At 40.7% G+C, this 13,811-nt stretch overlaps 1 protein-coding gene across 2 annotated transcripts in view; it reads left to right on the top strand.

Annotated features, from left to right (window-relative positions):
- Positions 1–6,442: 6,442 nt before the first annotated feature.
- The window catches only part of LOC131237036 (ubiquitin domain-containing protein DSK2b-like), a 36,513-nt gene continuing 29,144 nt past the window's right edge, over positions 6,443–13,811 (top strand). Inside the window, exon 1 of one of the 2 annotated variants that reach the window (XM_058234653.1) lies at positions 6,443–6,853. In XM_058234653.1, coding sequence (XP_058090636.1) covers positions 6,616–6,853 — 238 coding nt within the window. In that variant the 5' untranslated portion in view covers positions 6,443–6,615. The remainder of the gene's footprint in view (positions 6,854–13,811) is intronic. The other variant, XM_058234652.1, reaches the window with a different exon arrangement.

Below are 13,811 nucleotides of genomic sequence, written 5' to 3'. Positions count from 1 at the left end.
ATTAGCAACTTTAGCATTGATATCATCATCGTCTTTCAAAAGGTATAATCCGCCCCTTTCCTTTAATTGAGTGGGCCTAGAAGTGGTGCTTGATTTTGGGTAGGTGTCCCATGATTGTGCGTTTTTAGCAAGTCTGTCCAAGTAGTCCCACACATCATTGGCATTTTTATTCACCGAACACACCGCTGAAATTACTGAAAACTCGCGTCAGTCCATGTGACTCGAGATGAGTCGACTTGGTTGGCACAAACTCACATTGGCTTGGCCGTGAATGGAGTTGGCCTGGTGGTCTTTCAGCGTGGGGCGAGGCGTAGCTGCCTGAACCCAGCAATGCTCAGACGGAGCTGAGTCCGAGCGACGACTCAGGACCCGTCCGGATCTGTTTGGACTCGGCCCACGATTGGTGTTGTTGGAGAGGAGGTCGCGCACACGGCACGCTCCAAATCCCCTTCTTTCTCTCCTATTCTCTCTCCCGATCCTTTCTCTCTTTCCTACAATGTTGTCTCTAGCCTGCACTGACCCAACACGTTCCGTTTTGAATGGTCGTCTTAGTGAAGTGCAGCACTGAGTCTGGCAACTGTCTACCCACACTCTACTGCTATCCTTTCTCTTTCCTCTCTTGCTCTCTCTCTGTGTTTCTCTCTCTAATTCTCCCTCTCTCTCTTAGTGGTGACTACAGGCTACACTGACCCGACTTGATCCGACTCAATCGGTTCAACTCGATGCAGTGCGGCACCTGTTTTACACCCACACCCAAACTTTCCTATCTCAATCTCTCGCTCTCTCTCTCTCTCTGCGTGTTGCTTGGTGAGAATCCCGAGGAGATAGGGCTCTATTTATAGAGCCAGGGCCGCACCTATCCTCCAATGGATGGTCCGAATATTGCTGGTTTGGACTCCCTTTCTCTCTCTTTCTATCCAGCATGGAAATGATCCACAAGTGGGGTAGTTTTCTCTCCTTCATGGCCCACCGAATGGGCATCATAGATCTAAGATGATTGCTTGTCAATGACAGATTTCTATGGACAGTATAGCTGGCCGATCCAATCCGTTTGGAGGGACCGGATGGGTCCCATGATCATTGTGGGGCCCACAAATCGCGTCCCTGATCACCCGTCCCAACTTCTCACGAGTTTCTCCCACCGTGGTTCTTTTCTCGTGTGGACTGACGATATTTTCGGGAAGCCGTTGCTACCCTAATACGAATGGTCGGGATGACTTCTAGAGCCCGAGCTGAAGGCTCGGATCGAGCTAGCTTGGTTTCCCAAAAGGGTAAACAACCAACCTCTTTTGATAACAATAGGGATGTCTATCCTTTCCCGGCGCCGAAAGAAAGGCTGGGATTCATTCCAGATGGAGGGCCGAGATTCGTAGGAGAGGGCGCACACGGATCTCCAGCGTGGCAGGGAGAAAAATCCCGCCCTTCGCAACGAACTACACGCGGCTCCTTTGCGCTTGGACCCACGCTTGTGCGTACGTAGGCGTGCATGGCTTTAAGGGGAGGAGTGGTTTTGGTCGTCCAACCAAGCTCCGTCAGATGGGCGGTCCAGATTCATGCAAAGTAGCATGATAGTGGGCCATTGCCATCCCAGCAAACGACCCTGTTTAGACGTCGCGCGGGCGGGAAACCGAGATTCCTTCTTTCTTGGAATTTATCGGGTTAAAGGTGTTTGACCCGAGCAGCTTGGTTTGGTGCACTGTGGGTGTGGTCCCTGCAGTGCAACCTCAACATGTTGCGGGGCCCGCCAAGATGAATTTTCACGGATCCACCCCGTCCATCAGATTAACCCATGCATGAACGGCCATGATTGTAGGAATGAGGCCGATCTAAAGGTCCGATGGGCCTTTCTTATCGTCTGTGTCTCAATCCCTTGGTTTACGCCGTTTATTTTGGCTGGTGGCCCATTCATGCCATCTTGATGTAGGTGGGCCACGTGTCCTTAGTTCTAAACCTAGTCTTAGCATAATCCCTTTGTCTATTGGGATGCCATCTAACGGTTAAGTTTAGTTTAGATCATAAGAATGTTTAAGTTGAATTTGTGTTTGTGTTAAGTGGAGATTATGTGATAACGCCCGAATATTGAAAACACGGGGCGTTATGGTCTACCGCTTAAAAGAAAATTTCCGCCCTCAAAATTTACCTGGGTTATGTCGCTGAATAGGTGAGGATGTTTCTCCTTCATTTCTGCCTCCCTCTCCCAAGTCGCCTCTACTTCTTCGTGATGCGACCAGAGAACTTTGACCAACAGAATCGTCTTCATGCGGAGGACTTGCTCTTTATGGTCTAAGATGCAGATGGGTCTCTCTGTATATGAGGCGTTATCTGTAAGCTCAATCTGCTCCCAACTGATGATATGTGACTCGTCCGGCTTGTACTTTTTTAGCATGGATATATGGAAGACATTATGGATGTTGGCTAACGCGGTAGGCAGTGCCAGGTGGTATGCGACTGCCCCCACACTATCCAGGATCTCGAAGGGTCCGATAAAATGGGGTGCCAACTTCCCTTTCTGCCTAAACCTCATCAGGCCCTTCATGGGTGATACTTTTAGAAACATGTGATCTCCTACCGCAAATTCTAGGTCGCATCGTCAGTTATCTGCATAACTCTTTTGTCTGCTCTGGGCGGCCCGCAGCTGTCTTCGAACCACATCAATCACCTGGGTGCTGACTTGTATAAGTTCAGGTCCCAACAAACTTCTTTCCCCTACTTCCGCCCAACACTGAGGGGCTCGACAAGGGTGGCCATAGAGGGCTTCATAGTGCGCCTTGCCTATGTTAGATTGAAAGCTATTATTGTAAGCGAACTCTGCAAGAGATAGGTGATCATCCTAATTCCCTTTGAGGTCCAAGACACATGCCCTTAGCATATCCTCTTGAATTTGATTCACCCTTTCGGTTTGCCTACCTATCTAAGGGTGAAAGGCCATACTAAATTTTAGTTTAGTGCCCAGTTCTTCATACAGCCTCTTCCGGAACGTGGAAGTAAATCAAGAATCTCGGTCTGACGCAATTTCATGGGGCACCCCATAAGAACGAACAATCTCTTTGATGTATAGCTTTGTTAGATCATCGATCAAGTCAGTGGTGAGAATAAGGAGGCATCGAGCGGACTTTGTCAGCCGATCGACAATAACCCATATCAAGTCATGCTTCCTTTGGGTCTTGGGAAACCCAGATATGAAATCCACGAAGATGCTATCCCATTTCCATTCCGCCAAAGGCAAAGGTTGAAGAAGGCCCGTAGGTTTGCGATGTTCAGCTTTTATCTTCTTGAGCGGGTCGACTGCTTGAAAGACCCGTTTCCTTGCAAGTTGAATGAGTCGACTGTTTGAAAGGTCCATTCTCTTACATTAATGGACTGGCCATTTGAAAGGTCTATTCATTTGGCCAATTGCATGTGCATCCTCAATTGATGTGCAATCATGCATCCATGCACTTAAACAAGATCGCATCATAGACTGTTTTGTATGTCTTATTGTTCAAAACTATGCTTAGCTGATGCGGTTGTATGTAATTTTGTGGAGAATTCACACTGAGTTGGCTACTCATTCATTGAATATATAACCGTGTAGGTTGATGAGAAGCATGGTACAATTGTCATGGATGCATAATGTAATTGCTAAGAGAAGCTACATGATTTTGCAACTTAAGACTAGTTGCAATTTACTTTGTTTTCACATGCTATATTATTTCATTTTGTAGTTGTAAGTATTGTGACATTGGTTTGTATAAGCAATTTGGCCAGCTGCTCGTATATTCTGAATGTATATGCAAACTTCTTTTATGTTTGATTTGTTACTCTTCCGCTAACTGCTAACTTTGAGAAAAGAAAAAAATATATATGAAATTTGGCTATGTTTAAAGGTTAACACTCGAAATTTTAGAAAACGAGTCATATACTTAAGTTTTGAAAACCAGGGCGTTACAAGTGATCCAACACCCACCACATTACATACACCATCATTGTCCATAAATACCTGACCACCATTGCACTCTCCGTAATTGGTGGACCAACTCCGATGAGGAGTCATGTGATATAATGCCCCAGTATCCAAATTCTATTCATCCGTATGATCGTCATTTAAGTGTCAGATCATGGATACTGACAACACATCATAAACACTCGTACCTTCATCAGACTCGGTAGTGTTGGCCTTCCTTGAAGAAGCTTATGAATTCTCTTTTCTTGCTTAAGGATTTTAACAATCCTTCTTCATGTACCCGGATATCTCACAATTTTAGTACTTCAACTTTCCTTTGCCATTGCCCTTGGATTTGGACCTATACTGTGAAGATTTACCGCCCCATTCAGAATTCTACTCCCTCGTAATCAGTGCATATGTAGAAACACCTATATCATCACTTTTCTTTCTCATCGCCCTCGACTAAAGGGTGAAGATGATGGCATCGACGTAATGGTAGTTCTACCGGTGCACAACGAGTCATTGAACGACTCATACGAAGCCGGTGAGAGAATTCAACAGGATCCATGCCTGATTTTCATCTTTCATTATTTTCTTCACATCCAGCAATTTACAAATTAACTTGTTAAAGTTACTAATGCGGGCCTCGACATCAGCCCCATCTGCCATCTTCAGATTGAACACTTGAAGTTTCAAGTACAGGCGATTCTCAAAAGATTTCTTTACATAGATGTTATATAATTTCGTTTATGTACTTGTCGCAGTTTTCTCTCTTATGACATTATAAAAGACTTCATTCGTTAAGCACAATTGGATAGATGTTCTTTCTTTTTTCTCCATCTTGTTCCATTCTTCATCTGTCATAAATTCCAACAGTTTCTCAAGGGGTGCGTTATCCAATCCTCACTCAACTAAGAGACCGGTTATCTTAACCTTATATAGTTCAAAATTATTTTTCTCGTAATATTTCTCAATATCGAATTTGGATTATAAGCTATTGATTTTATGCTTTCATATTCAATCTGCATTCCAACATAATGATATGGTACCACTTGTTGGGGAACAGCGAAAGCACACTAAGATGAATCAAGCGAAGTACTCCAATCGCAACAACTAATTTCAAACACAAAACCCATCATCTGAGAACCCCAAAAGTCTTTGATTTAGCTGATAGTTGTGTTTTCTCATTGTATGACATATGTACAGGTTTGGATGTAAAAAAAAAAGAAGAAAGACATGCTGGTCTCATTATCTACCCTTATTCCTTGTGTGTTGGTCCGTTTTTGCCTTAAAATGAGCCATACAGATGAGCAATGTAGATATTAAACACGTACACCACTATAGGCCCCACAACATCTGCCACTGGGCCCTTCATCAATCAAGTATTCGTGGTCCAGAAAATCAAGATGACATGATGATGAGATTGGCCATAAGTGCATGCTAATGTAGAACAGTTGGTAAACTTTCCCTAACCGTCTTATCTGTTTTCTAAACCAACAACCAGCCTAATGACGAAATAAGTACGCTTCTTGAGAAATTGTATTTACAATCAACACACTAACTCCCATATGACGAACGGCCTGGATCTTGTCTTATTTCCAATCCAAAAGAGATACAGTCGAACTCATTCACCAGCGCAGCTGACCATTGGCTCATGTGTCGGCCACATACGATCAGGTGTGTCCGCCAACGCCACTGGCTCGATCCCAAAATAGATCCTTATCCATATCTCACGTGGGCCACACCAGATAGAACAATGGGGGAGATTTGGGAAGGGATGCCCGCCATAGAAACTTGAAAGATGAAATGTGGGTTCTAACCTGTTTTCTCTCTGTCATCCAACTCAGTCCATAGGTGCGAGATCCGTCAGCATTAATGGCAAACCTGCATTGGGTGAATATATAGACCGTCGCATGATTATACAGTTCTCCTCAGGGTGTTTCTCATCGTACCGCTCGATAGGTGGGGTTCTTGGTATGTACAGTTACCATGAGGATTAACACCGGATTCACCGTTTGGATCCCACATAAACATCACTTGTAGGTCCCACACAGCTGGAACGTATTGTAATCACTGTACGTTCCAACGGATGGGATCATTGTCCAATACACGACGACTTCGGTCTTCGCGCGGGTTTCAATCCCGACAAATGGAGCCATGGTTCGGTAATTCATATTCTGCTGGGTCCCACAGTGGGTGATCCAAGCCCTTAAAAAATCCCAAGAGTAAAGATCCTAGCCATCAACATTAAGATTGTCTTTAACGAATGTGGACCATTATCTGTTTTTCTCATCTAAGCCGTCTATCTGTGGGCCGAAAGTCGAACGGTTAGGATTATCGTATGGACCATATTTTTTATGGCATAATCCAGATGAAATGGGTCTCAACAGGACATGTGTAGGTAACCAAACTCCGGGCCCAACCGATCGGAATCGACAACCCGCGTATGCTCTCCAGAGACGCGGGCCGCGTACCATATAAAAATGTAGTTCTTCTCTATAATTACACTTCACTCCTTTAAAACGCTCCTCTCTCTGGTTTTCCTCCCTTTCAAGCGACCCTCTCTCTCTCCGATTTCTTTCCCTTTTTCTCTCCTTCTAAATTTCCGATTACCCCTTTTTCATCTTCTAGGGTTAGGGTTTTTATTTCGCCTTTCCGATCTTTTCTCTTCTCTCTTTTAGAGGGAAAACATGGGCGCTGACGGCGATTCGGTCGATGCGGGCGATTCGAGCGTCAGCAGCAACGGCATCGTCACCGTCCACATACGATGCTCGAACGGCTCCAAGTTCTCCGTTCAGACGGGCCTCGATGCGACCGTTGGGGTTTTCAAGGGCATTCTGGCCGAGAACTGCGATGTCCCGGCCGAGCAGCAGCGTCTGATTTACAAGGGTCGGATTTTGAAAGACGAACAGACCCTAGAAAGCTATGGTACGCTCAATCCTCGTTCTTTGATGCTGTCCGTGCATACTCCATTATTCTTTATTCGCGATTTTTCGATAGGGTTTCTGTTATTAATCATTGAATTCTTATGCGCGTGCGCGATCTTTCATCTAATTGTGGCGGGACTCTCATATTGGTGAGAGTGGCAATTCCGTAATTTGGAAGCAGATTTGTGGTATTGTTATTATTATTATTATTATTATTTTTCTTCAAATTGAATTGGGAAAGTTGATTAATATCAGGATTAATGTTTTGTTTACGATAGCTTTCATTTTCATTTATGAAACAAAATCAATTATTTTTAACTTGTGTGAGTATCTCCGAATGGCCATGCTAGGGTCCTATTGATGGGGTAATGCATGCATGATACAGGTCACGCATCTCGCTGGCCCCAGTGTGTATGTAACCTTCCCCATGGATACTCTGGTGTGCTCATCAGGTGGGCCATATTTGTATGGAGAGATAAGTGATTGGAAAAATGGCCATCGTGTATCCAGCGTGACCCACCTGATGAGCAGGCTTGCCAGTCTTTGGGCCAGGGCCTGCATATGGCGGGGCCCACTTAATAATACACCAGATCTTGAAGCGCGAACCTTGCCAGTACGTGTGCTCACTTGCAAGATTCTAATGCCAATTGCACAAGCAGCCTTTGATGTCTTGAGCTCTGAAGTATGGAGTTAAGGGCTCTCATTCTCCCTGATTATTGTTCTTATTATTTTTATTTTTTTTTGAAAGGCCTGATTATTGTTCTTATTATTGTCAGTGATTTACAAATTTATTTATTTAATTTTTACATTTGGATATTTTTCTCTTTTTTCAAGGGTGGTTTTTCTCTTGTTATATGCTATTTCATGCGTGTTGCTTATAGAGTTCGAGAGCATGGATTCGGCAATGTTGGGCGTCTTCATGCTTTTGGATTTTATTGATTTGTTTATGTTTTTGGTTCATAAATTTATTTTTGCTTACATACATTGATTTTACTAACTCGAAGGGAGATATTGAGAAGTGGGTGAAATTGATAGTTTGAGAATGCTAAAAAAATTACCTTGCCGAGCATATTTCTAGTATATGGTTGGTGCTGATTCCTTGGATTTGTTAGGGTAGTTGATGGTCTCATCAAGGTGGTACATGGAGAATTGGAATGTTGGGGCAGGATTGTTTCTTTTTGAAAATGCGGCTTTAGTGCAAAATGTCTATTTTTATTTGCTGAGCTATAATGTGGATCTATTGGTGGAAATCTATTTTTATTTTTTCATACTTGTAGAGGAAAGTCCAAATGACAACTTTTTTTTTTTAAAAAAAAACCCATAAACTGAATGGAGACACTGGGGATGCAAGTGAAATTTGATTGTCGGAGTGGTTGAAAGCTTCTCCATTGGAGTATTTCTACATCATGTTGTTGGAATCATTGATTCATAGTAGATTTTGTGGAACTCTGTGTGCATTTTCACTGAACAAGGCCTGCCCTAGAATGGTTGAAGTGAATCAAAGGTCTCATGGTGTGATTGCCTTGATTGGTGGGGGCATGTTGAGGATGTGCCGTCAATGGGTATTGGCAGCAAAGAAACCAGGATTGGAGAATGTACCTGGGTCCTTCACAGACTTTGTATTCCCATATGCTTCACGAAGGACTAGAGAACTGGGTTTTATCAACAGTCGAAAAGCACGTAATTCCACAATTGGTACTGACAGATTTTTTTCTTGGTTCATACTTCATAGCCATTGTTTTAAAAGGCTTAAGGCTCAATCCAAATATAATTGCTGTGGAGCTATATTTGAGCTTTACGTGAGGAAGGTTTAAGTTGCAACTCACAGAGGCTTGTGTCTTGTTCTCAGGGCTTATGCCTTTTTTAAGGCATGAGCTTTAGACTGATTACAAAAACCATGACCTCTATGAGTGGTGTTTTTGTTTTTTTTTTTTTTTTTTGGTTCTCTTCAAAATGTTTGCTTCCCTAAGTGCCCAACACATCAAGATTGCATTTTAATGGCCCAGGGATGCATTTAAAGAAATAAAAGATGTGGAACTTGGAAACTTACTCATGAGTCAAGGAGTGGGAAGCCTATGATGATTTTTAGAGTTAATTTCCGCTGTCTAGGTCTTGGGTTTGGAACAGTTATTGTGCTTTTTTTTTCTTTGTTGACTTTTAACTCTTGAATTTTGCACTCATGAACATGGACGATCCTTTGCTGTGGGAACCTTCTACCGAGGTGCCACTCTTGCTTTGAGTTTTCCTATGTTTCCACTGTATACGCTTTTAGTTTTGCACTTGCTGACATTTGAAACTGATGCCTGGCCACTTTATCATCTAAGTCTACTCCCACTCTCCATCACTCTTCGTGCAATTAGGGGTTGATTATCTACTAGTTAATGTTCAACAGTTTTCTTGTTTGACTTTTTAAATTCGTATTGGTTAATTTTTCTTGCTTGCTCAATTGCTGTTTCTTCGGATTGCTTAAAATTTACTCTAGCACTTCCCTATTTGGTGTGTAGTAAGTTAGTAACTTGATGCTAGTATTTAGTAAAAAAGATTCACGATTGTCATCACTAATTTATCAATGGTTTTGTGTTAGTTGAAATTTGTTTTTCCGTACTTCATGTTTCGGAGATGAGAATCTAATTCACACTTCATTGTTTTACAATGACATGATTTTCATGTATTTTAACATTTTACTAGTTTTTCTATATGTTTAGCAAGTAATTTTGGTTAGTTCATGCCTTTGTGTTCATTGATGCCTACTCGTCTTTCGGGCCAAATCTCCCATTCTCCTCGGTCTTGACTTTTGCCTTCTAAGTTCGTTTCTTAACAACTTTAGGAACCAGGTTACCGCACCCCCACCCCCACCCCCACCCCCCCCCCCCAAAAAAAAAGAAAAAGAAAAAAAAGGTGTCATGAATGGAAGTCAAAGCTTGATTATTTTGTTGTTGGTCTAATGCAAAAGAAGAGGTCAAATCTATTAGATTTGGGGACAGGATAACAGGCTCTGTTGATCCTAGCCCATTTTGTTTTGTATGTTACAGTGGCTCTTTTCTTAAATATCTTGGAAAGGCTACCCCATTTTGCTAGGCTTCTGTTGTCTTGTGCTCAATGCTGAAACTCTTCTGACCATCAAGCAGTTATGTGGGTGCTGTTTTTGTGATAAATGATAAAGCTTTAATTTAGAGCAAAGAAAAAGGAGAACATGCAAGACAAAATTATAACAGGAAAAGAGTAAGGAATAACATGTCTCAAGTCTCAACGAGAATGATAACTACAACACAAAGCCGACTGACAGAGTGTCCTTTCTTGCAAAAGTATTGACAGATCTGAGTGAGCCCCTTTTTTGTTCTTCCTGTTTGCTCTTCTTCATAATATTATCTCATGAGCTAACAAATCCCATTGATGTGATGGGAACTATTTGAATCGGTTCTAGTCTGTTCGTGTCACTTGGGGCTGATTCAATGGGGTTGTATAATTTGAGAGAAGGCAGCTCTTCACCTATTTATTCGGATAATAATTTTTGGTTTCCTAATTTCATCCTTGCTTGAGTCACTTGATGCCATTTTTTAATCGAGTTTTTGGATGATTTTTTCTTTTTTTTAAAGTTGATAATATATTGTAGCTAGTAGCTTGTTTAGAAGTTGACTTTCCTTTATTTTCTTCATCATTATCTCCTTTGTTGTGTTGTACAAGAAGTATATATCTGTATGGTAGTGCAGTCAAGTTGTAGCTCTGATGGCGTGTGCCTGCATGTCTCCAGGACTTCCATGCATTTTTGTAATGGCATTTCTAATTGGTCTGTTTAGTCTATATGCATGATGTTGCAGTAGCAGTGTCTCATTGTGTCAAAGCCATTAGTCTCCTTGAGTATGTTTTCTAGTCTTAATCTGTGTTGTGAAACTTGTGATCGTGCATCTTCTCATGGTTTTCATCTTAGTTTGGATTTTGGATGCCACAACTGATTGCCCTACATTCAGTTCCAACATGGTTTACATTGAATAAAACCTGTTATTGCGTCCAGATCCTTGGAGAGATGGCTATTTCGAGCAGGGATCTTGCCATTTTTTGTTCCCTAAAAAGAATCTCCACAGCCGCATCTATTGTCTTCTTTGCATCTATTGAAGGTTCTGTTATGGGTTAGAGTTTGGTTTGTCAGGCAGGTCAGATGCCAACTGTTACGTCTGTGATGCACTGTAAAATTTTGACTGAATGCACTTAAGTCTCTATATTGGGTTGGTGGTTTCCCTTATTATTTTAAGTGGATTTTGGATTAGTGTTTAGAAAGTCAAATCTGACTAAAAATCCTGAGAGGATTAAAATTATATATCATAAAGCACAAATCATAAAGTCGTAGGATTTTTATAATCTTCTTCACAATATATAGAAAGATTTCGAATAGTATTCATAAAATATAAAAAATAGGGTCATCATCATCATCTAAGCCTTATCCCAATTAATTGGGGTCGGCTAAAAGCAAGAACTAAGTTTTAAAATCATGACCTCACGAACAGGTAGCAATGCCTTCAACTGCCAAGCGAAGCAGTTTGTGCTTACATAAAGAATAAGGTATGATCAAATATTTATTATTTTATCATCCACATATGTATAGGTAATTGTTTCAATATAAGTCAAGCTAAATGTGTAATTTTATTATTTCAAAGGTTAGATAAAGTCCTTACCTAATATTTAATTTGAAAACCTGACTGCAAATTAAATAGTAACATTATCATGAGAATGAGTTGATTAGAAGTCTAGCAAAGCTTTTAAAAAGGTCGAAACTCTGAGCCCACAATGTATTAGAGTCTAGAGAGTAGAGATTTTGGTAAGGATTAAAATTAATCTTGATAACCCATAGTGTATAAAAGCTTATGGTCTTTAATACATAATTTCTGTTAAATAAAATGAGATGAAATCATTTTTGAGTGGCAACCAAACGTGGTTCAAGAAGAAGAAAAATTTCTTTTCAAAATTGTGCCATACCATTAACTTAAGCCCTAAAAGTAGTGCCACCAACTCGATGACTTTAAAATAATGTTCCCCACAAAACATAAAAAATGTCGTGTTTCAATGTCTAAGTCATAAAGTGCAAATTCCTAAAGCGGCCTTCAAAGGGATCTTTCAAAGGAATCTTATTATAAGTTTCCCATCATCATATGAAGAATCAAATAATGGCCTGTTTGTGTTGCTTCTATCAACTGCAGAATTGGTTCTCAAGAAACGAGTCTCTAGAATTGTTTCTTGAGAATGGCTTATGTGAAGAAGTGCATCTTTGCTAAACATGCATAAGAAAACAATTTCCACATTAAGGTTTCAATGGTGAGCGTTGAATCCTATTGTTTCCTATGGAATGCCTCACTTAAATCTTGGATCTACCTCATTTTTGGAGCCATAGCCTAACATGATATGATGAGATGGATGGATGGATTGGATGTCCCATGTTCATTGTGGTGGGCCCCACAGCATTGCCGGTGGGTATTATAGGAAAGTTGCATCCGTTCAGCTTCTCCATAGAAGAAATTTGCTAAGCTCACTCACGTGTCCGTGCAATACAACTCATGTACATCCAACACGTTTGCCATCATGGCATGTAGGTCCAAGATCCAATCCATCCATTATAAAGGCACCATTGTATGGATGCCTTAGCCCAAGAATTTGGTTGATCCGTTGGTCAAGTGAGCCACAATTTGCAAAACAAATGTACGACTCTAAAACACTTGGCTGAAGTTTTCAAAACCATCCACCTATTTCCAATATTGGGGCCCACCTTCTGAGTGGACCGGAGTAATTTTAGGGAAAACATGGTCGATTTCATCTCGGACCTACTTGCCATGATGGCACGCGTGTGTAGGTTTTCTGCTCTACACTCATGTGCGATTAACAAACCTTAGAGAGAGAGAGAGAGAGAGAGAGAGAGAGAGAGAGAGAGAGAGAGACTTTAAAATCACATAATGGATCCCTGGAAATACATCCAACAAATAAAAAGCGAAATTTGAATTCAAGATAAGTTGAAGTCAAATCCTCAACACCATTACCACACTAAATATATGGGAACATGACCATGGGGATTCATAAAAACAAGTCAGAGATGAATTTGGCATTTTGAATAGTTAATACGTGGGAAATCCTAAGAAAACCTCCATAATTTAAGGCTGAAGAGGATATCCATAATTTTTTCTCTTATAAGTTATAACAAAGAATAAAATGGCCTTCAAAAATAAAAAATAAAAAATCAAAGAATAAAATAAAACAATTGACCTTTTCTAAAAATATTCTTAAATCCACACTACCTAAAAATGTCAAAATAAAAGTGAAAAAAAGAAGAACAAGTATAATTTTAATTGTAAATTGGGAATTGAATAATAAATTGTTGGATTCAAATTGTTGAATTGTGGGATGCATCTAAAAAGGGATTCATATTATTTTGCCTAAGATTTGACCTTAATCATAAATTGCAGGATTCAAAGACGACCATGTTTTGGATATGGTTGACATTGTTGATTTGACCAACATTGATTTCCAGTAGGTCTTGTCATTTAGACGGGAAGCATATCAAAATAAAAATCGTTTTAGTCCGGAATCTCTTTACTTTGAAAGCTAGCTTGTTTGCCTTCCAAGATCTAAAAGTGTCTATAGTTGCATGAAGCGTGAAGTGGAGCAGCAACATGTTTGGGTTCAGGAGTGGTAAAGCATATGTTTTAAAATGTTAGCAATATAAATTGCTACGAAGTGGGAGCGGGAACGAATTTGGAAGTGCAATTTGAAGTGTGAGCTGGACCTTGTTACAAAGGCTCATGCAATTAAAGAAGCCTTAAATGATGTTGTATTTGAGGGGATGCTGAAAAATCAGATTCAACCATAGTCCAATTAATATGTCAAGTTGTTTGGTGACATATTAGTTAATCAGTTATACAGTTTTCATCTCTGTATTAAAGGAACCAGCCCTTTTGCTGGTCCAATACTCTATAAAA

This window comes from Magnolia sinica, chromosome 2 (assembly GCF_029962835.1).
Source record: "Magnolia sinica isolate HGM2019 chromosome 2, MsV1, whole genome shotgun sequence".
NCBI classification, from domain to species: Eukaryota; Viridiplantae; Streptophyta; class Magnoliopsida; order Magnoliales; family Magnoliaceae; genus Magnolia; species Magnolia sinica.
This window is presented reverse-complemented; position numbering and strand designations above follow the sequence as displayed.